We start from the raw sequence: 23,222 nt of genomic DNA on the forward strand, positions 1-23,222 counted from the left end.
CCGGGCTCACTCGTGGAGGGGCTACGTCATAGAAAAGACGATTCCAGCGATCAGAAGCTCAATTCCCCAACAGCAGAAGCTCTGCAGTAAGCATCCGAGCGCGCAAGACAGCAAACCTCAAAACCCGCCAGTAATTGTGTGACGTCATAGTATGTTAAATCCATTGTTTCATTATCAATTTACCTGTAAACAATTGTCGTTTCATCAGCATGCTGCAGCTCAATGAAGAATACAATCATCATCAATAAAATAACATAGCAATATATGAATTAAGTATATATTGCATATCGTGAATGGACTCATATCATCATCAATGACGTAATATCATTAACAACACTGGATCTGTATTTTCATATTTCGATATTTTAGATTATCACACACTACCTTCTCCCGATATGCTGCTCTTTCCCGCTCGGATCAACCTCGCGTTGCTTTTAACTCATCGATAATCATGATTTCCCGATCAACTCGATGCAACCTCCAAAGTTTCATCCCACTATTATATATTTTTCCTGGTAACGTAGCCTAGTCATATCTACGCTTCGATCGCTAGTCCCCCCGACCCATCTGGGCGAACCTGCCTCAACGTCTGGCCAGTGCACATCCGTGCTCGTTGGTTCAACGTCAACACTTTTTCGGTAGGTAAAGCATACAATATATTCCCACTTACCATCTTTTTTTTACACCGATTAATTGAGCCTTTGCTCCAGATTTTATATAATTTTCGTCTCCCACGAGTATTCAAATCGTCCTTGTAGCTAAGCTTCTCTTCCTCGTGGGAGACCCCAAAGTTTATCCGCTCTGCCTTCGGGCAGACCGGGTATAGGAGTCAAACGTACCTGTGTTACGGTCACGTGATGGAGACGTGGGCGCTGCATGGCTTTATAAAACTTCTGTCGCCCGGCCCGTCGTGAGCTGACCTTTTTGCGTTTGCAGAAAGCAAATCCCGTCTCCCTGGCCCGTTCCGCCATTCTAACTTTTGCGGACGAGTCGCACAAAAATCTCGATCCACACTTTCCTTCCACAGGTACCTAGACTCCCCAGCCTGGCCCCCGCGACCTAAGCTGGTGGACTTCCCTTCCGGGTGCATCGCCACCCCATAATCACGCCGCTCCCCGCCTCCACGGGGCGTGGCAGGCCGGTTCTTTAAAGTCTCTGACCTGGCTATGTTTATTGTGTTCTTCTCGCCGTGTCAATTATTTTGTACTCGTGCGTCGTTGACCAAAATAAAACAGTTCATCATCTTCGACCTGGCTATGTTTGTTTGTGCTCTCTCGCCGTGTCAATTATTTGTACCCGTGCGCTGTCGATGCAAATAAAACAGTTTAACATAACAAAATAGTGGTGCGATACTGACGAGCCCAGCCTCATGGGCGAAACACGGTGTCTATCGCTGTCAATTCTTGCTACAAATCGGCTGCCGAGAAACATAGAAAAACTCTTACGTACTTTGATGTGTTACATTTTCTTTGCATAGTTAATAGTTATGCAATACTAGTATGTAGTTCAGTTTGCACAATCACCTTGGGACGAGTGGGGTTTAGATCTACGAGCGGTAGTTAACATATTCAGTTTCAAAACTGCAACTGAACATTGAACAACGCCAATTGATCAATATATCCAAATATACTTCACAGATAAAATTTATGAAGCAAGATTTAGCGTATTATGATTTATGAAGGGTAAAATCTTTCTGACTAAACCATTCAGAGTGACAAAACGAAATACACGGTATTGTAAAGTTTTGCCTGGAACTGCACTCACTTATACAGAACCATTACACACAATGCAAGCATGAATTAGTGAACGTGGCCAACCTCACAATATTCTGTTAGCTGCATGTAAAATAGATTAGTTACTAAACAAGACTGACATGCACTTGCCTATATCACAAACAAAATCAATAAAAACGCTGTAGTCGAACATCTGTTTGTAATGAGTTATCTACCAACTTTACAACTGCTGCAAGCCCATGTGACACACAATGAACTACCGTACTCTTATAATACATACGAATTTCAAGAGGAGGTTTGTTTACAGAGACTGAACGCTGTTCTGGGACACTTAAGAGGCACTTAAGCGACTGTACAGAAAGAAATCGAAATAGAACGAATACTTTTTCAGAGACAAACCAATCGATGTATGGGATACATTAAGAAACAAGTTGCTAATTGCCATGTCACTATCTTGGACTGCAGAAAAGTAATATGACAGCGTTGAGCAAGCTGATAAACAAGCGAAATTGCACTACGGTTAGCTACAGCTAGCGAGAAAGCTGAGGGAAGAAGTGAACTTTAGTGTTAAACATTATAATAGTGAACACTAAAGTACATAAGTTTATATTACAGTATATATAATGTTGTTCATTGAAAAGTAAAATAGCAGCTTGTTAGTAAAATAGCTTCTGAAGAGTGAGAATGCATGAATGAATGGCCGCAAGGAATGACCTCAATTGGTATGCCATAAGACTCGAATGACGCCAGACTTGGTTATTGCTTGGATAAATAGCAAAACTAAATCTCTAACTCTTATTAAAGCATTAAACCTCTAACTAAGTGTCAATAATTCATAATTGACGTTGCTCTGTTTAGAATTATGACATATATATATTATTACCAGTAATCCAGTATCGTAAATTTAAATTTTCTAACTTTTACCAAAGTTTCTGCATCTCCCTGTAAGTTGTGACGTTGCTTAAGTTTACAATCTTTGTTATTTCCGCTACTTTTTTTTCAAACAACGGCTCTTTCAAATTGCTTAGTCTTTTCATAAGTTAATACGAGTCCAAGAATGTGAATAAGCGATCAACCGACATTATTTGCTGACAAGCTTTAGGTATTGTAGGAGTGCACAAACAACCAGACCGAGGTGGCTCATCGCTGCCTCAAGCATAGCTTGTTGAGATGGATCAGCCGACTACATGGAAGCTTACCGATTGTTTTAGAAAAGTGCAAAATGCTATGAATGCCGATCAGGAAGAAATGTTGGCCAGTTACCAACCAAAGAACGGAGGAGCGCATTTAAACATTATAACCGTTTCATTGGGAATGATCAGCAGCCTCTTCACACAATGTGAAAATGTCATATAATTCTAAAATTAAACTACACAAATTTGAACATGGAATTGTATGCATTGCTTCTGTTGATTCGTTTTGTATCGCATTCAATAGACAGTGGGCGGCCGGCCTTACATTCGTGTAATGTAACCATTAACCAATTCAACAACGTGTATCAGTTCGATATATTTCTGTCTATTGAAGCCAAAAACACTACTTGCAAGTAATTATTTGCATAACATACAAACCTAAAAAAGGGTGTAAGCAATAAAACACCAACTTTAACAATATCATGACACCGATCAGAAAAGTTTAAAAATGACGTAAGCGATACTTCTGAACAGCCTAACCAAAACGTCAGACACAAGAAATAACTAAGTCTCGCGGCATTCGGGCCGCTTCATAATGATAGCCTATGTAGCCCGCCGAAGTGAGACAAATTTATGTCTATGGAGGCATTCTCTCCAAATTGACTAGTTTCCATTAAATCAGCTGCTGGATCACAAAAACATATTATAAGGCGAACTACATCTTGACTGTTAAAGCTTTGGTAGAGAGTTTGCTTTGTTGAACCATAGAGAAATAAAACAGAATAACCTTAGCGGGTTCAACATACTTTTTTACACACAAAAAATATAACATAAATAAAATAAACTCAAACGTTTTTGACATTTTGAATGTATTCATTTATCAAAGCAGCATGTAGTATTGCAAAAAACACTTAAAAATTGAACTTTTACAAATAACCAAAAGCTTACTGAAGCTGGACAGATCCAATTCTGACTGCATCATTTGTATCAGAAATTTCTTTTTCCAATTCCTAAAGACAAATAGGTTTGTGAAACAATTGCTTTTTCTACTACAAGTCTACAAGAACAGCGTATAATTATGTACCGACGTACCGTACCATAAATCCAAAGCATGATTAACATGTCATTGTCATGTCAATAGTTGACATTTAAAATCCTCAAGTATTATAACTTTTAAAACAATTCATTGTTTCATAAACATTATATAATATACGGTATTTCACATTCGATAAAAAGCATGCACTGATACACTGTATGTCATCACCACTCATCAGGAAATAACCTTGAGACCACACCTAAACAAAAATAAATCACTAAAGTAGTAAAGTTTATCATCATTAAGTTCCTTCCTCGTATTGGGGGTTGAATACAATGCGCCATTGTTTTCGACCATAAGCTGTTCGAGTGTTCGTACTGCACTTTCATAACTTAATTTTGTCCATTTAGTGACGTTTGTTGTCCAAATCATTCTTGGTCTGCCTTTGTTTCTTTTACCGTTTATCTTCCCTTCTATTAATGATCTTTGTAGTAAGTAGTTTTGCTTGATTTTATGTCTGAAATATATATATATACTTCAATTTTCTTCTTTTGACTATTTGTAAGAGAATTTTGCTTGATTGAATTTAAATAATACTTCGTCTTCATGTTTAGTGATCTTTTGTTTCCATAAAATTTTTAACATTTGCCTGTATGTCTAGAGCTCGAAGGCGTCGATTCGTTTCTCCATTTTTTGTGACACTGTCCAAGTTTCAGAATTGTATAAAACGGTTGACCAGATAGAGCATTTTAATATCTTTCGATGAATTAATAAATTTAAACTTTGATTGATTAATACATTTTTCAAAATGCAGTTTTTGCCAAATTTCTATCCGTCTTAGAATTTTATGGTCACACCTCCCATCTTCAGTCATCAAATGTCCAAGATAGGAAAATGATTTTACTTTTTGTATATACATATATGCAATATGCATAATATATTTTCATTGTCAATTATAATTTGGAGTACTGCAATGTCTGGTAATTTTGAGATTATCATTAATTTTTTTAGCATTAATTTGCATATTAAATTCTTTAGCCTACCAATTGAGTTAACATTGTCTAATATTTCTTGAAGACCTTCTTGTGATTCAGCCAACAAAACAGTATCATCAGCATAGCTTAAATTTGTTATCTTCAAACCGTCAACTTCTACCCCTTTCATGTCATCAATGCGCTGAAAAGTCAATTCTGTGTATAAATTAATAAGACATGGAGAAAGTACACAACTACACATCCTTGGTGTATGTCACGATTTCTTTCTATCTCTTACCAGGAAAGAGACTTGGAAAGGTTCACTGACGTAGCTTAATGAGATATTACCGAAAGTCAGTCAATTAAATGTCGAATAGTTCTGCTAGTGAAAGATATGTGAAATCTCTTGAAGGACTTTCACGAATTTCACTCATAGCTTCTCATGTGACTCTAATTTCGATCACAATTTATATCAGCACTAACTCTCATCTACTTGTATTCAATTACTTCAACTCTCAATCAACAATAATCTCTGCACCTATTACCAACGACTACAACAACAATCTACAACTCATAATACAGTAGAACTCGCCTATAACGGCACCTCAAGGGGATTGCAAAAACTGACGTTATAGCCGAATTGACGTTATAGACGAACTACGGCAAACTGTTCCAAAACTGTCTTTTGATTAAAGAAAGAGGTGTATTATAATCCAGTCAGGTTTACTGTGTATCACCAAACTGACAAAAGTCACGCAGAAAATAGAAATCAGAGATCTTTTTTCTTTCCACAACTGTTGCTTTGAGTTGTTTAAAGGTCAGCTGTAGAGCTGCTTTTTACACGTGATAGTTTTTTACGCGGAAAAAAAGCTAATTCAGTTAATTAAAGTCTCTGCTGCGAACGACGTAGCAAAATAAAGGGAAGACATTTTGCCAGCAGCAGCGCTAACTGGATTAAAAGACTGACCGTTCGTGGTGAAGGTGATGGCTTAAAGTGACGTTATAAACGAACAAAAGACGTCTGGGGACCAATAAAGGGTGCTGTTACATGCGAATTGACGTTATAGGCGATGCTGTTGTAGCCGAACTACAATGTACGTAAAAGATAGGAATTCTGCCGGGGCCGAGCGAAATGTGACGTAGCCTAATAGGCGAATTGACGTTATAAACGAAGCCGTTTTAGGCGAATTCTACTGTAAAATCATTTACGCAAATTACACCCCTATTTAGGGAGCAAGTCTTTTAGGCGCAGACAGTTGGGCGCTGGTCAAATAGGCGCGCACAGCCGCACACTGCGGCGTCTGGATATTTAGGTGCGGAGCACTGTGGCGGCCGTTCATTTAGGTGCTATTCCTAGTAAGTCTGCAGATTGTATCAGCTTGGCAGGTAGGGCAATGCTTTTTACACAAAATGTTATTGAATTGAAAAATATGTTGTTTTGCTAATGCGCATGCATTTATTTGTTGTTAGTCAGGGCTTCAGTGAGTGAAGCTGCTTAAGCTTACTGGCAATGCGAAAAATATATTGTTTTTTTAATGGGCGAGTTCGGCATTAATTTGTTGTTAGTCCAGGTTTGCAACCGGCGAAAGCTTTATCAATAAATTATTCAAGTTTCCGAACATGACTGAGTTCACTTTTAGTTATATAAGTCAAATAATAACTACACTAACCATGAGTAAAAAATATACTGTAGCCTATATTCAAGCGGGTGGTACGCTTGAGTAAAGAGTAACTTAGTTTTCCGTCAAAACCCCAATTAGGTTTTGCCAAAGCTGAGCTGATACAATCTGCAGACTTTATGTATATATACTAGGAATAGCACCTAAATAAACGGGCGCCACAGTGCTCCGCACCTAAATATTAACCGGCGCCTAACTGTCCGCACCTAAAAGACGTGGACCCACTATTTACAGCAGGTTGTTTGGTCTAGTAACTTCGAGAAGGTTACGTAATGTTACAGAACTCATTGTTCTGTCAAGTTGCATTACACGTAAACAAGCAAGTTAAAGAAGCTTCTAGATTTGCACGTAGCAGTAGAATGTTCTTGAAATACGTCACATAATAAAGATTTCGAAATCAGTGGTCACTACAGGTCAGTAGCCTAACCGATAATAACATATTGCACAAGAATTCCACTATTAAAACAGCACGCTCGGTCAAGATACAAAGCAGCCCGTCGCGAGGCCTTGCACATTGATTGTGACAGTGTACTCCACGCTCGATATCAATTCCTTTAGACAAATCTTTTTTGATGCAAATAAATGCTTTTTGATTCCAATACAAATTGATAATAAAACATAAGTTTTTGCCATTCATACCAATATTGGACAAGCAGTTCAAATCTTAATATCATCAGTATTATTAACTCATTATCAGTAAATAAAGATATATATATATATTTTACTTTCATTATACATGTTTTATTGATTATGAGAAAGCATTGATAGAGTTAATCACATGTGAGAAACTGAGTTAGAATGAGTTAATAATACTGATGATATTAAGATATATTATAATATATAATATATACAGAAATAATTAAATTTATAATCATCATCATCATCTAAATTCGGTTTTGTCCCTGCTAGCGGGGATGACCGATTCTTTCCTTGCAGCGATTGCCTTTACGCCTATTCTTCATCTCATGCTGTCCATCGCTTTATCTTCATTTAGTCTGACTTTGTCTGCCTCATTCTTTATCTTTACATGTGCCTCCTATTTTCTTTTTTGGACGTCTTTGCTTTCTCTTCCCATCTACCTTCAAAATCAATGCTTTTTGAAGAAAACTTCCTTTCTCTCTCCTTAGTACATGTCAATACCATCTTACTTCATTTGCCCTGGCAAGTTGTTTAATAGCCTAGTCTTTCCCATCTCAAGCATATCCATGATCCATCAGATTTTCAGTATTTTTTTCCCTTCTGGTTTTTACTCCACACATTGCTCTTTCTGTTCTCTTGGAATAGCTAGTTCACTCCCCTTTAATAGGCTATCCATGTTTTATTGCAGTACTATATTGAAGGCTGCACACAAACCACGATATACTTTCCTTTCATTTTTAATGAAATCACTTTTCCGTACACCCCTTTCCAAGATTCCGCGAATGAGATAAACCATACATACACTGAAGAAACAGGCACCTAGCTGATAACATTTTGTTATAAGGCATTTACTACAACTAGATAGAGAGTGTAATCAAAGGTAAGAGTGTGAGTCTTTTTTAATGTGTTTTAGTACTTTGAACTGTAAATGCTATAAACAAACAGTGATATAACAATATGAAGTAATAAACTGAGTTTCGCTTTTAGCAGCATGATCTTTACTTTCTTTACAATGTGGATAGCCTGCTAACGATCTATTTTAGCCGAATGCTGCGAGTTTGCTGTGGTAGTTGCGGTTTGCACTTAGTTTTCAGAACAAATATCTAGTCATGTGCTATGATGAAAGCCGATCATCATTGATATCATAGCATATCATCATGATAGGATATCATCATAGCACATGACTAGTTATGTGTTTGCAAAGATAGTGCAAACTGCTAATAGCACAATTAGCACACAGAACTTGTAGCACCAGCACCAGGTTAAAACAGATGGGAGCAAGTCTTTTAGGCGCAGACAGTTAGGCACCAGTCAAATATGCGCACACACTGTGGCGTCTGGATATTTAGGTGCGGAGCATTGTGGCGCCTGTTCATTTAAAAGCTATTCCTAGTAAAGTCTGCAGATTACATCAGCTTGGCAGGTGGGGCAATGCTTTTCACACAAAATGTTGTATTGAACAGAAAAATATGTCATGGCTTCCATGAGTGAAGCTGCTTAAACCGACAATGTTTTTCACACAAAATGTTATATTGAACAGAAAAATATCTTGTATTTTAATGTACATGCAGGGCTGCGATTTTTGCCTTTTTCGGTGACGAGGTCACTCGACACACGCCATCACTATTCGACAAACGCCGTGCCTTAGGAAAAACAAAAAACAAAAAAAAAAGGAAAATAAAAAGGAAAAAAACTGAGAGAGGACTAAACGTCGTCAGGTTGAGGAACAATCGAGGGGGGGGCATCATGTAATGTAATCATAAGAGTGCCGACTTACGTAAATTTTCTTGCGCCAGGTAATTCAAGGCAAAGCCTAAAAGCAACGCTGCACGCGAAAAACTCCCAAGGCGTCCGCGCCGCCATTTTGAACACTGCGGGAGAATGCTTTGATCGAAGTTCTAACGCCTGGCATCAAACATTTCGCCACACACATTTCGTGCTAATCGACACAACGGCTTTCTTTTATAGATGAAATAACTTAGGCTACTTTTAGTTGTGAACGTCTATGCCAGTTTGTATTTCGTCGTATAAGCCAATTAACAATATTGCTCTGTTAAAATGAATCTGTTGGATAGGCCTACTTGTTACGAAAGTTTTTCACATCTAGAAAACAACCTAATTTCCAACCAGATGTTCAGAAATACAGATGAAAAAGCCGCTATTTTTATGGAAAGAAGTTCTCTTCCAGAAGAACATTTTGAACACTACAGGAAAATGCTTCGATCGAATTTCTAACGCCTGGCATCAAACATTTCGCCACACACGTTGTGTGCTTTTCGACTCAACGGGTTTCTTTTATAGATAAAATAACCAAAGTAGGCTACTTTTAGTTGTGAACGTCTGTGCCAGTTTGCATTTCGCCGTGTGAGCCAATTAACAAAATTGACTCTGAGATACTTATTGCAACAGCAGCACGTCAGCACGCTCTTCAACACCTACAAGTGATGAGCTCTATGGTTTTCGCCATCTTCTAGAGTCCGCGGGTGCGGATTTTAACCAGGAACGCCTCATTTCGCTTTACCGCACACTTTATCAGCGCCTAGTATCGGAAGAGCCGTTTCCTTCGGTTGAAAGTTTGTGGTACAACGTCTTCACAAAGAAAAATTTTACCAGGATTTAAGTGAGCTCATGCACTTCTGCTTGAAGTACCTGTTGCGCTGTTGTAACAAATGTATTGTCGAGTCTTTTTGCTCCAGCTACGCACTACACGACTCGCGAGTAAGGCCGCTGTCTGACGAAGCTATTCAAGATCATTGGCATGTGATGTGCGGCCCACCTAATTCACTGGCGAAACCATTGTTGCGAAAAGCACTTGACTGCCTGTTCCGAAACGATTGGCATTTTTATCTTTAAACAAAAGAAATAACGCAAATCTTCGGTCTAAAGTCATGCAGAGGCAGCAAAATTAAGATCTAGTAGCAAGCATGCCCTGTGATTAATGCTTGTCTTGTTACGAATGTTCGTTCCTTTCACTGTTATTAATTAATTCGTTCTTGTGGGCATTTAATTTCGTGATTCGTATGTGATTGCATTTAATTTGTTGCATTGTTGTACGAAGAGGCTTGTCCGCCATCTCGGCACACCTTAAATGCTGTAACATTACGCCGTTGTTTCTTGTTATCGTAGTATTGTTCTGTTTTCTTTTATCTGTAGTTCATTTTTCGCTTTATCTTCGCTGTGTTTCTTGGTAACTTGCATATTTTGCTCCTAAGTGTGTTTGCGTGCGGGACCGGGTACGTACATAGCTGTTTACGTAGGCTACTAAGCGAGACTGCGAGACTAAAAAGATGCCAAGGAAAAATCTCTATCACGCAGTAGGTTACGTTGGCGCCTGGCGGTATAGCCTAAGGGCTTTTTTTCTTTTGCAATCCTCAGTTTCCCGTTTAAAACAGTACTCTTCCCGGAGCAAAACAAATAGTATGCACGTCCGGTCAGGGGCGTTGACAGGGGGGTCTAGGTGGTACTTTTGGACCCGGGCCCGGAATATTTAGGGGGCCCGGATTTAAAAGATTCCCCGCGACTTCAAACATCATCAAGATCTTAATATAATCAGATCTAAAGGAATTGTCATCAGAGGTTAAAACAGCCACTTCAGCCGTCAGATGGTAAAGTATCGGGCCCCCCTTCCGGTTATAGTGATTTCCCTAACCACGATTTTTTTTTTCAAAAACACGAAATATTTTTTTCACCTACTCTTTAATTCTGAATATATATATTTTTTGGTGGTAATCACATCTAGCTACTTGCAAATCATAGCCGTAGGAGGTGGGTGGGCAGGGGTGTGGGGGCGGTTGAAATAAAATATCGCAAATTTGGGCAAAAATGTCCAGTTATTTGGGCAAATCAATCTTATCACAATGTTTCGACACCTCACCAGTTTAGAAACTTTACATAATTGTTGTAATTTATGAGATACATTGATATTTTCCAATTAAGGTAAATGTATTATCACCGACTTTGAAAACTGTTGCATGTGGTATTACAATCTGGGCAGAATAAGTTTCTATTCGACAACTGCAAAATAGAACTGTAAAAAGCACAGTTGGGAAACAGAGTAAGCTTATTGCTGATATTCACTAACATGTAGGCTGCATTTCTTCATGGGTAAGATTTAAAAGCCTACTGGGTACTGGAAACTTTATGAGGTTTTTTGTTTTTTCTCAATATCCTACTAATGTAGTTGATTATAAAAATCATTTGGGCAAAAATGTCTAGTTATTTGGGCAAATCAATTCTTACCATAAGTTTTCAATATTCTACCAGTTTAGTAACTTTATAGTGTTGCATTTTGTATAAAAAACATTTTACTTTGAATGTAAAACAGAGTACCGGTATCGACAATTTTGAAAACTTTCATATTTGGTATTAAAATTTGGGCAGAATGTTAAGTTTCGATTCAGTATTTGCAGAAAAAAATGCAAAATAATGCTTCGACAAGCTGAGATAAGCTTATTACAGATATTCATTAGAATATCACACTAGCCTACATTCCTTCATTGATAGAATTTTGAAACCGTGCTGGGTTCTGGTGAACTAATGAAGTTTTTGTTTTTTCTCTATATCCCACTAATGTAGAACTTGTTTGTAAAAATATTTGGGCAAAAATATCCAATTATTGGATAAGTCAATTTTACCATGAGTTATGCTATACTCGCAAAACTTGACTTAAATACTACAAAGATAGCTTATCATTTTTAGATGTGGTCAAACAAAATAAGCATTCGTTATAAACTTTAATAATCAACAGTTGTGAGGCCACATATAGCCTACACCACTTTTGTGAGCATTGATCCCGGCCACTAACTGTAGTTATGTACAAAGTGAAAAAGTATATTAAATGAAAACAACTTGTGAATTTTCCTGGATTTAATTTCATATGTTTGTGAGCTATGGTTTAACTGCTTTCCATATTGAATTTTTTTGTAGAAACTGCTGTTTGTCTTTGCCAGTCCCAGGGTTGATATGCTCAGCTATTTAATATCTATGACACAGTATTAGAGCAACAACAATCAAATATAAAGACACATGTTATGTTGTTTTGTCATCCAATTCATGCAGTTAATATATCAGGCAATGTAAACAGTGCTATTTTTGTGTCATGTTTTGGTAATGTGATCTGTATTTTGTGGCAACGATTGAGTTTGAAGTTATTATCTGGGAGTCAGTTTTCTTCAGTGCTTGTGATTTGAGTAGGCCTAGCTGCTTCATTGTGAAGTAAGATTATCTTTGTAATGATCTTCTGAAAAAACATTGACTATGATTTTATTGTAATATAATATCAATATTTTTGGTATCAAAAGTAGTTTTGTTCAAAGGTGGAAGTTTGATGCACATAGCATGGTAAACTGTCCAATTTTTTTCAGGCTGTAAGATTTGAAGCAGCATGGATTGAGTAATGTTACTGGTTTGATAAGTAAACGGATTGTCATTTTAGTTTTTTTCAATGCAAATTTACAAATATTGAGTCTTTGGACTATATATCTTTGAATTGAAAAGATTGAGCTACTTTTGGTCAGGCCTTTTATTGAAGTTGGGCTGGAGATTTTCATATAATCTGGAGACATGAATATTCAGCAATTATTGTTATCCAGTTATTGATGAAGTCTCAGTTCAAATTTTTTTGAATTCAGTTAGGCTTAATATACTGTATATTTTTTTGTGATACACAAGAATGTTTTAATTTGATGGCTTATTTAATTGGGACACAGACAGGTCTATGAAAGTAGATTAAAGTAAGTTGTTTCGCTGTTGTACGTGTTTTTTTTGCTTGTATTTCGTACACGGCCAAGTTGATGACTCTCAGAGATTGTGAGTATATAATTTTGTATTTTTGAAAATATATACGCAAAGACAAAATTTGGAAAAATTATGTTCGCCCCCAAACTGTTTTACTCTCCAACGGCTACTCTACTTTACAAAGAATTAATTTCAGCCAAAAACTCCAACAATTTTAAACATATTGATAAAGATCATGATTGAGAGCAAGGATTTTGCGGTTTATGGAGAAATCCCTAATGCGTAATTGCACAGTTGGGGAAATTCGTGGATACAACAAATCTTTGAGAATATATAAATGATATTCCTCTTAATTTTCTACATTGAACGGCATGTGTCATCCTCATTTTAACAGCATATCAATAAAAGTTTGTACACAACCTTTATATTCATAACATTGTCGATGAAGGGGGCCCGAAAATAAATGGGTACCGGGCCCGAGAAATCCTGTCAACGGCTCTGCGTCCGGTAGGTAGACAACTTAGTGCTTGGTACTCCTTTGCAATCACTCAATCAGCATGTGATTAAAAACTTACGTGAGGTACATCTACACAACTTGTGCGGTAATTCGTGGCCAAACGCTTATCTGACTCTTGTGGCGTCATATTACTTTTCAACAAACAAACGCAGAATTTTTGGTCGTTTGACAAGAAAGAAACAATCGCAGCCCTGTGTGCATGTTCGGCATTTATTTGTTGTTAGTCCAGGTTTCAAATTTTCGAACATGACTGAGTTCACTTTTAGTGAGTCAAATAATAACTACACTAAACATCAGTAAAAAAATATACCATAGCCTATATTCAAGCGGGTGGTAGGCTTAAGCGAAGAGTAACTTAGTTTTCTGTCAAAACCTCGACTAGGTTTAATAACGAGCAAAGTCGCACCATTATGGTTGTAACTTGTTGCCAGGGTTCATTTCATATGCCCTATAGAAATGTATTCTTGTAGTAGAGCATTGTCTCATACTTACTCGCCACACGATCAATCCATCTCGAGTAGAAGTAATTGCAAAAGATAACATATTAAGTAGGCCTAAGGTTCCATCTGGCTGCAACCTCCTGCTGCAACCTGTGTTCAGTATGCATAGCAAACGTCCTGTGGAGATGTGCTAATATCAAGAGTAGTAGAGCATTGTCTCGCACCTCATCTCCACACGCGCATTAACATAACAACATGTTTTTCTGTTTAATATTTATATAACATTTTGTGTGAAAAGCATTGCCCTACCTGCCGAGCTGATACAATCTGCAGACTTTACTAGGAATAGCACCTAAATGAACGGGCGCCACAGTGCTCCGCACCTAAATATCCAGACACCACAGTGTGCGTGCCTATTTGACCGGCGCCTAACTGTCTGCGCCTAAAAAACGTGGACCCAAACAGATTGTTAGTATCTACGATTTTACATTGCAAAATAAACAATATGAAGTAATTTTATGCAAAAAGTAAACCTTCCCTTGCTAGTATTATATATATATACAGGCAGGGGTCAATCTTAACTTTTTTTTTCACTAGCCCACCAGACTAGTTGCTCCCCGTTTTCACTAGCCCGCACAATTTTTCACTAGTCTGACCAGTTTACTGACTTTTCACTTGTCTGATGACGTATTATGATAAGTGTTTTGGCTTAGACTGAAACTAACTAAAGTAAAGGCATTGTGAAGAAAGGGGCGTTCTTCCCGGCTATCAGCACAAGGCTGAGCACTCACTAGTACAGCGAGCAGCTGCGATTCGCCAACCATAACGGTGTAGCTTCCACGCTAGCCATTCAGACCATCCAATCAACAATATGTTTCTCGGCAGCCGATTTGTAGCAAGAATTAACAGCGATAGACACGTGTTTCGCCCATGAGGCTTTCAGATTTCCTTACGCACAAGAGAGCAACAATACGCACAAAAACACCTTGCCATTTCGCCTCTGGCAAGCAAATTTTTGCAGTATTTCAGAGTGACGTCGCCAATCGCCATTTTGTAAACCAAAACTTTTCACCGGCAAATATTTTCACTAGCCAAACAAACTAGTACTGCAACATTTCTACTAGTCCGCACAAATTTTTACTAGCCATTGGCTAGCGGACTAGCGTTAAAGGCATAGTAAATGAAATTTTCAAATGGAAATTAAGCATTAAAATGCATAAACTCAACATTCAAGAATACATTTCAAAAAGAATTACCGAACAAAAAATGTTTTCAATAGCACTGGCAAGGCCCAAAGTTCAATGTTTCATTTATTTTTATTTTTTTTCAAAATGACCAAAAAGTGCAAACACTGCTTGAGAATACGTCACTATAGACAGCAATAACAAAAGCCACGTTAACACTAACATCAGATCTGATGTTTTGAGCAAACTGTCTGATGTTTTGACGTTGAAACCTGCTGTTTTGATGTACAGTACATACATACATAGCTTACAGTTAAATCGCCCGCAGTAACAACTATTGCGCGATCAACTGATTGCTCGCCTATAGTGACGTAGACTGTACAGTCGCACGCTTTGCTGCTTTGCTGTTCTGATAGCTCTGACAAAAGCGGCCGCGGAATGCTGATCAGACCGCAATGGAGCAAAATTTTTATTGAAAATCGTTTTATGGTAGCATGTTAAACACAAAGAACGTGGAAAATCGCCAAGTCAGGTTTTTTCTTTACTATCCCTTTAAGATCGAACACTGTATACATATATAATAGCAGTTGTAATGCAAACAATTTTTATATATAGTTGCTACGTAAGTTATCTTGAAGATGAAAAAGCACTACTGTGCTTGTAACACCATTATTATTATAATTACACAAAGTAAGCTATATATATATATATTTCACAAAGCATATTTCAAAAATTAAAGAAGGCAAAAAAAAGAATAGCGAATACAAACCCCTCAACAGTGTTTGCTTGTACAGTATATTATATCTCATTCCCTTTAAAGAGTAAACTCAAAAGAGCAGCTAAGCTTCACATAAATGATAAATGACAAACAATACGAGATTTTTTAAACAACTCAGTAACACAGGTGTCTCATGTAGGCCTACTGCACGACAATGTTTGCATCAAACAACAAAACTACTAACCTTGTACTTTCCAGCATAATCATTTACTTCGTGGTGTGAATCATCAGGTTTAATTTCATCATACGAACCTGGAAGGCTTCCCTTCAAAGGAATTTTTTCTCCACCATTTCCTGAAGTTGCTGTGATGGGTATGGTGTCTGCAAAACCACAACCCAATAAAATTTCATGATTAGATTTTTCTTGATTATAAATTTTTCATGATTATTTCATGATTTTAAAACACACTTTTTCAAAAGCAATATTCAGTAAGACAATGCGCTGATTGTTCATCACATAGTTTTGCTTGACATGTTTTTGTCAAAAGGTACAGAATACATGATACTCCATTATTTATTCATATATGATACAGTGGAATGTGTAGGCTATGGACTAAAGAGCAATATTGTATTTCAGGATAAAAATTAACACAACAGCTTGCATGGCTTCAAATTGCTTCATATTGCATGCTGGCTTCAAAAATCTGGATAATGTTTTCATATATATAATCAATGTATTATTACTTTCTCTGACATTGTTATTGATACCGTACATACTTTTTGATATATGATATAAATTTAGTACCGGCATGGAGATTGTGCTTGCAAGAAGTTGAAACTACATAGCTTCTGTTGATTTAATTCACATCATATAGCCTATAGTCATAAGCAAGAAACCACATAATTATGTTGAGAGTCAATGGAAGGAGAGAAAGTCACAAGCCATGATAGGTTGCAAACCTGTTTTAGGTTGTCTAGATAGACTTTAAGAATTAAGCTTTTTGCCTATGTTTTTGCCTAGTGCTCCCAAACCACACGTTTATATCAAGCCACACTTTTATATCAAACCAACTGTTAAGAAAACAAAATACCCTGGAGTCAATCCTAAATGCTTTACTGTTTGTACCGTAGGCAAATCTGGTTGTTTCTATAAAGGCTACCGTATCACGTGATTGAAAGATGAATAAGCACTCTGCTTTAAAACATCTCATATAGTATTATTATTATATTATACTGCAATTGCAAAAAAGAAAATCTAAACAATCTATTTTGTTGTAGCCCATTTGTAGATGTTCACATTGTTCAGTTGAGCTCTTAAAGTGACATCAAAAGTGGTTCTTTGGTATGTTTGTAAATTAGCAGTTTATACAATTTGTTGTTTGGGATATGGACAGCTTTGTCTGATGCAAATAAATGATAACAATATGAAAGCGAAAACAAAATACCTTTGGTTTGCAATCCAAAGTCATCTTCCATTGCTGCTGACTGTGCTGATAGTATAATATCATTCAGAAAAAAAGTCACAGTTTCTCAGATGAACACCGTGATGTTCTTCACATGAGATACAAAGTCCTACACACAAACAAATATAGACGGCGATTTGAAAAATATTCGTTTTTTTATTCGAAAGATATTTGTTATCTTGATTCTTGTATGCCAAAGAATGTTTGGTTCCAAATCGTTCATAACAGAAATGGATCAGGGTTGCCAGACTGAAATTTGAAAAAAAAAGCCAAACTCACAAAAAAAAAGGCCAAATTGAGGCCAAATAGGTAGAAAAAAGGCCAAAAATACGCCAAACTCAAACAAGATAAAATAAGCATTGTAAGTCGTGACTCAATGAGCCAGAACCCGAGCTTGGATTTGTTCTTGTTGAATATCAGCATTTAGAAGCAGAGATGCCAGATTATGAAAAAGTCTTAAAGCCAAAATAATACAAAAAGTTTGGTTTTTGGTTTTGAAATTTTCCAAGGAGTTGGCCTAGGCTAGTCTACCTTGTTGAGGCTAGTTGTTCGGACTTCTTCTTCAATTGCCTTACCTGAAACAGACATCGACGGCCTCAGATAATTAATTAGACCAAATATTTCTATTCTATATGTTGCATGGATGACTGCTTCTGTCTTGCCGTTAAATTGTTTCAGATGAGTTTGTTTTTGTCTGTCAGATGCCTGCTTTCCAAAAATTTTACCAGTTTAAGAGAGGCGCTGGAGTTTTTGCTTTCTTATTACATGGCCGAGAAATTTATAGGCTACTGTCTGGTTTTCATACTTTTTAATAGAGATCTGGTTTGGTTCACTTGGTGTAAAACTTCTTAATGTGTTTCCTTTGCAAGCAGTTCAGTTGTTCAGTTGTTTTTTTTATTTCTGACCATCATATCAAAACAATACACGTCAACATAGCAAAGGTCGAGAAAAAGGTAGAAGCGACAAAACGCGAACGTTAAAAACGTGCTTGTGACCGAAGTAAGTTATTGAGTTGAAAAAAAATTTGGCACGGTCGCAACACCTTCAGAAAAATTTAAGATATACAAAGAAAATAAAAAAAAAAGAAAATGTTAAAAAAACAAAAACAAATAAATTTAGGCTATAGCTTTATTAGCCCACATGGCTTTAGCTGATATATTTAAGATCAGTATGGACAGTTGCTATGAAGATCGGCCATGGTGCGTTATCAAGAGTGCTGATGGTCTTAAGGGGAACACGTCTTGATGCGTTTAGCTCATAGCAAGAAGAGCAAGGCAGGCAAAGAAAACCCCACAAAGAAATCCTACCACGGGCAAAGCCATTTCAAGCGCAACGCACCATAGGCCTTGCACGACTCACAAAATAGATAGGCTATAACTTGACGACACTGAAAACAATGACAAAAACAAATAAAACAAACTAGCAAAAACAACATCATCATCTTGCGGAAATTCAATTTTACCCAAGGAAGTTATGTCTTGCAGATATCAAGCGTGCTTTGATAAAAGTTGCGTTGATAAAGCGATAATTTTAAACCCCAGTCAGCTAAACTCGTCACTTCCACACTGATCCAACGTTAGCAAACGTTGAATTAATGCAAAAACGTCAGGGATCGCCAGCTGGGATGTAGTAGTGGCATGTCACAGTAATATGATAAATTTGGGTTACCGTGTATATGTTTTACACGTTAAACCATAACAAAAGTGATAAAGAAATCCAATTTGGCATGTTAGAAAAATAGATAAATAATCAGACAATAGCATGACGATCCAGTCCAAGATATTGATATATATAAAAGCAACTGGTTGGAGCACATGGCCACCGCTTCACCGAAAGATGGCGATTGGTCGAAGAGGATGGAAAAACTTCTGAAGACTCTGTAGAACTTCTGTGGACAAAAAACACAAGAACCAGAAGGCCAGTAGGAGTACTTACAACCATACTATTTTGCTAATGAATCTACACACATTGGCCTATCATTTCTGGGCAAAAAAAAATATTAGTATGTTTGGTGCAAGTAATACTTAGATAGGATCATTTTAAGAAAGATTTAACTTGTTCATTTTTGATTTAAAGCCTTTTACAGTTTTACATTCATTTCTTATAGTGGGGGGAAGCTTGTTCCAAACTGTTGGCCCCATGTACCGTATTGATTGTTTGCAAGTGTTAATTCTACAATATATCGGAATATAAGGAGAATTACTTCTTGTTGTTAGGCTACTTGATTGTTTACACATAAGTATATCATTGAATGTTGTGGGAAGTAGCCTTTTTGAATATTTAAACATGAAAGTTGCAATCTCTGTAGTTTTCATGTGGTTAATTGATTTTAAATTATTGAGTTCCATCACACCTTTTACGCTTTCTCTGCGGTCAATGTTAAATACAGTACGAAGAAAGTTATTGCATGTACGTTGTAGCTTTTGCAATGTAGTTTTGTTTTCATGACACCATGTTGAGATACAATATAATATCTGGCTCTCAACTAAGGAATGGTAAATGGAGAGAAGTGCTTGTTTGTTTAGGAAAGGCTTAATTTTTTTTGTCACGCAGAGTGTTGATCTTATTTTTTGAAGCAAGATTTCCATATGAGATTTCCATGACAAATGCTCGTTTACAATTATTCCCAGAAACTTTATTGAGGCAACTTGTTCTATGTTGTTTTTTCGAATATTTAAGGGTGGGTTGTTTGATAGTGTCTTGCTTCCTTGACTTGAAAATAATATATGTTTGGTTTTGGTGACATTTAGAGACAATCGATTTGTTGATAGCCATTGATCTATGGATACAAGCTCTTGATTTGCAATATCATATACAGCAGAAACGGTTTTATTTTTATATATAATGGTGGTGTCATCTGCAAACATAATTGCAGTTCCGTGTTGAAGGCAGTTAGGGAAGTCATTTACATAAATCAGGAATAGAAGAGGGCCTAAGATAGACCCTTGTGGGACACCCAAAGATATGTTGTTAACGTTAGAAGATAGTGTGCCATTGAAAACAACTCTTTGTTTTCTATTACTCAGGTAACTCATGAACCAATCATAGGCCACGCCTCTTATTCCGAAATGATATAATTTAGCTAGCAATATTTTATGGTCGATGGTGTCAAATGCTTTAGATAAATCAAGAAAGATTCCTAATGCAAGATGGTTGTCGTTTAGTATACTGGTGATACTTTCTATTAGCATTGAAGCAGCATGGCTTGTGGAATGATTTTTTCTGAAACCAAATTGATTGTTATAGAAAAATTTATGTCTAATTAAAAACGAGTATAATCTGTTGTACATGATTCTTTCTAATATCTTTGAAAAGACAGGAAGTAGGCTGACTGGTCTGTAGTTGTTTGAATCTTTGCAGCTACCCTTTTTAAAGATAGGTATCACCTTCCCCAACTTAAATGTATTTATGAATTTTCCACTCGTTAAAGATAAGTTAAATATATGAGTTAAAGCATGCAGTATATTGTTTGGGGTTGACTTTACAACTATGGATGGTATTTCATCGATGCCACTGCTAGTTTTTGCTGGCATAGCATGAATAATATTGTTAATTTCATTCAAAGTAGTTTGATAAATATAAATTGTCTCAGAGCATGGAGAATCGAGATATGTTGAAAATATTGTATTTGATTTGGGAATTTTTTTTGTAAGGGAATGGGCAGCACAGGAAAAGTGATCATTAAAGTGATTTGCAATAGTTAATCTGTCAATGACTGTACTATCATTTATTTTGATGCCATGGTTAGTCTTAGACTGGGATTTACCTAATAGATTGTTGATTGTTTGCCAAGTAGCTTTCATATTAAACTTTTGCTTTTCAAATTTAGATTTATAAAATTCCTTCTTTTTTTGTTGAACTGTATGGAAGTATAAGTTTCTTGCAGAGGTGTAGTTCTTTTTGGAGTGAACAGTTTTATTTGCTATGTACTTTTTAAACAAACGCTCTTTTCTTCGTAATAGATGTAGTAGTTCTCTATCAAACCAAGAATTATTCTTTTTTAAAGGTGTTTTTTGTAAAGGAAAATGCTTATTAAATTGACTAGTATATTCTCCTATGAATGACTCATAAGCTTCATCAGCATCAGTTTGATTTAAGCAACAAGTGATGTCCATATTTTCCAGAGCATTTGAGAAATTTTGTATGTTTGAGAGATTAAATGATCTGGTATATTGATGACATGTAACTGAGGGTTTTCCAATATTTGTACAATGCATAACTGGAAAGTGGTCTGAGATTGCATTAATTAGAATTCCACACCGACTTTCATTACCTGTTTGCACATTGGACCATATTTGATCTAAGACTGTTGCACTGGTGTCAGTTATTCTAGTAGGTTTATTAATTAGTGGGTAAAAAGAATTTGAGAACATCAAGTCTGTAAAATTGCCTACATTGATGTTTTCATAATCCAATAAATTATAATTAAAATCTCCCATTATGTAGCATTGTTTTGATGTACCTATGTTATTCATGCACTCACTAAGCATATCAAGAAATTCCAAATTTGACTTAGCATCCAATGCAGGTGCTCGATAAATGCTACCACAGGTCACTTGTTTACCACCAACAAAAATATCAATAAAAATAGACTCAAATACTTTTTCTTTCATAATGGTTAGGTCATCACGCTTGGTATACATAATATCACTTTTTAAGTATATTCCTACTCCTCCACCGCGACTGTTAATTCGAGCATTTGATATGAATGTATAGCCCGGTAGGTTTAAGTAAGGACCTTTTGAATTAGGCTGAACCCATGTTTCAACTACAGAAATTAAATCAGGACTGATATTTATAGACATCAACAGGGCCTCAAGTTTGGTGAAATTTTTTACATTAACAATAGACCGAGCATTGATACATAATGAAGTGAAGACTGGCCCTAGTGAGCAGTCCATTTTTAGTTTATTGACAGTTGTTGAGTCTACATATGTTTCAGATATATTAGGCATAAAAAGATATATTAGCCATGAAATACGTTGCATTCTACGGAAGCACCACATTTCAAAAGCATTAATTTTTCAGCCATTTTTGTTGAAATGTTCCAGGTTTCAGAGTTGTAATGAAAAACAGCATAAATATAACCTAGCATTTTAAAACTCTATAGGCCTACCTTGTCTTAAAGGAGATATTTTTATTGCAAAAATTTTTTATTTTATAGTCAATTTATTTTTCACTTTTCAGTGGGCCGAAGTGATAGCGCCGTCAACTATTTTGCCGATTTTAAGCGTCAAGCGCTTTGTTTTCATGGAAAAATCTCGTTTCACAATAAGAGTTTCACAATGTATTCGGGCCAGCGCGACTCATCCGAATTACCGGCTTTTGCGTTGAAATGGCTCCTTGGAATAGGGGAAGGTGAGGCAAAGAGGGGCATTCAAATTTCTTCTAAAATACAAAGTAAAATAAAAAGTTTTCATCGGAAACTCTGTTTGAATGAATGGCGTCAGATGTAATTTGATTTACAAAAAATGATTTAAGGTGACAGCGGTTGTTGATAGTCGGTTTTGCACCTAAATTTTAAAAAGTTGAAACAAAACTTTTTGAGTTTTATGAAGTGTTACGGGCGAAATGTTTCAAATGACAATGGCCAGTTATTACTGTAATATTTGAAGTTTGTGATGATATGTTTTGTTAGGTCATGGGTTTGAGACAAAGCAAGTTAAGTTAATTTTTCTTAATGGACTAGCTTGGAGCAAAGAGGGACATGCAGAATGGGGCAAGCAGAGACAGTTGAGGTGTAAGGGAAGGTTTGGTTAGTTGAGCCGGGTAACGGTTAATCCATCCGGTTTTATCGCAACGTCGTGCATGATTAGTCAACCGTTTCATACCGAAAATATGGAGAAACTTGAAGTCCATCAGCACATGTAGTTTTAGGAATTTTCTACAAGCAGAAAAATTGTGAAGCAGTTAAATGTAAAATGGTAGGTAAAAGTAGTTTTGAAAAAAATAAGAAATGTGTTATTTTTT

At 36.5% G+C, this 23,222-nt stretch overlaps 1 protein-coding gene across 1 annotated transcript in view; it reads right to left on the reverse strand.

The window, feature by feature from the left end:
* Positions 1-17,372, reverse strand: part of LOC145780327 (transmembrane protein 134-like) — a 111,977-nt gene extending 94,605 nt beyond the window's left edge. The window contains exons 1-3 of the mRNA XM_082592029.1: positions 17,235-17,372; positions 16,034-16,170; positions 3,815-3,876 (exon numbers count right to left, since the gene is read on the reverse strand). Coding sequence (XP_082448155.1) covers positions 3,815-3,876; positions 16,034-16,170; positions 17,235-17,265 — 230 coding nt within the window. The 5' untranslated portion in view covers positions 17,266-17,372. The remainder of the gene's footprint in view (positions 1-3,814; positions 3,877-16,033; positions 16,171-17,234) is intronic.
* Between the last annotated feature and the right edge of the window lie 5,850 nt (positions 17,373-23,222).

Source organism: Aplidium turbinatum, chromosome 1, assembly GCF_918807975.1.
Source record: "Aplidium turbinatum chromosome 1, kaAplTurb1.1, whole genome shotgun sequence".
Taxonomy (NCBI): domain Eukaryota; kingdom Metazoa; phylum Chordata; class Ascidiacea; order Aplousobranchia; family Polyclinidae; genus Aplidium; species Aplidium turbinatum.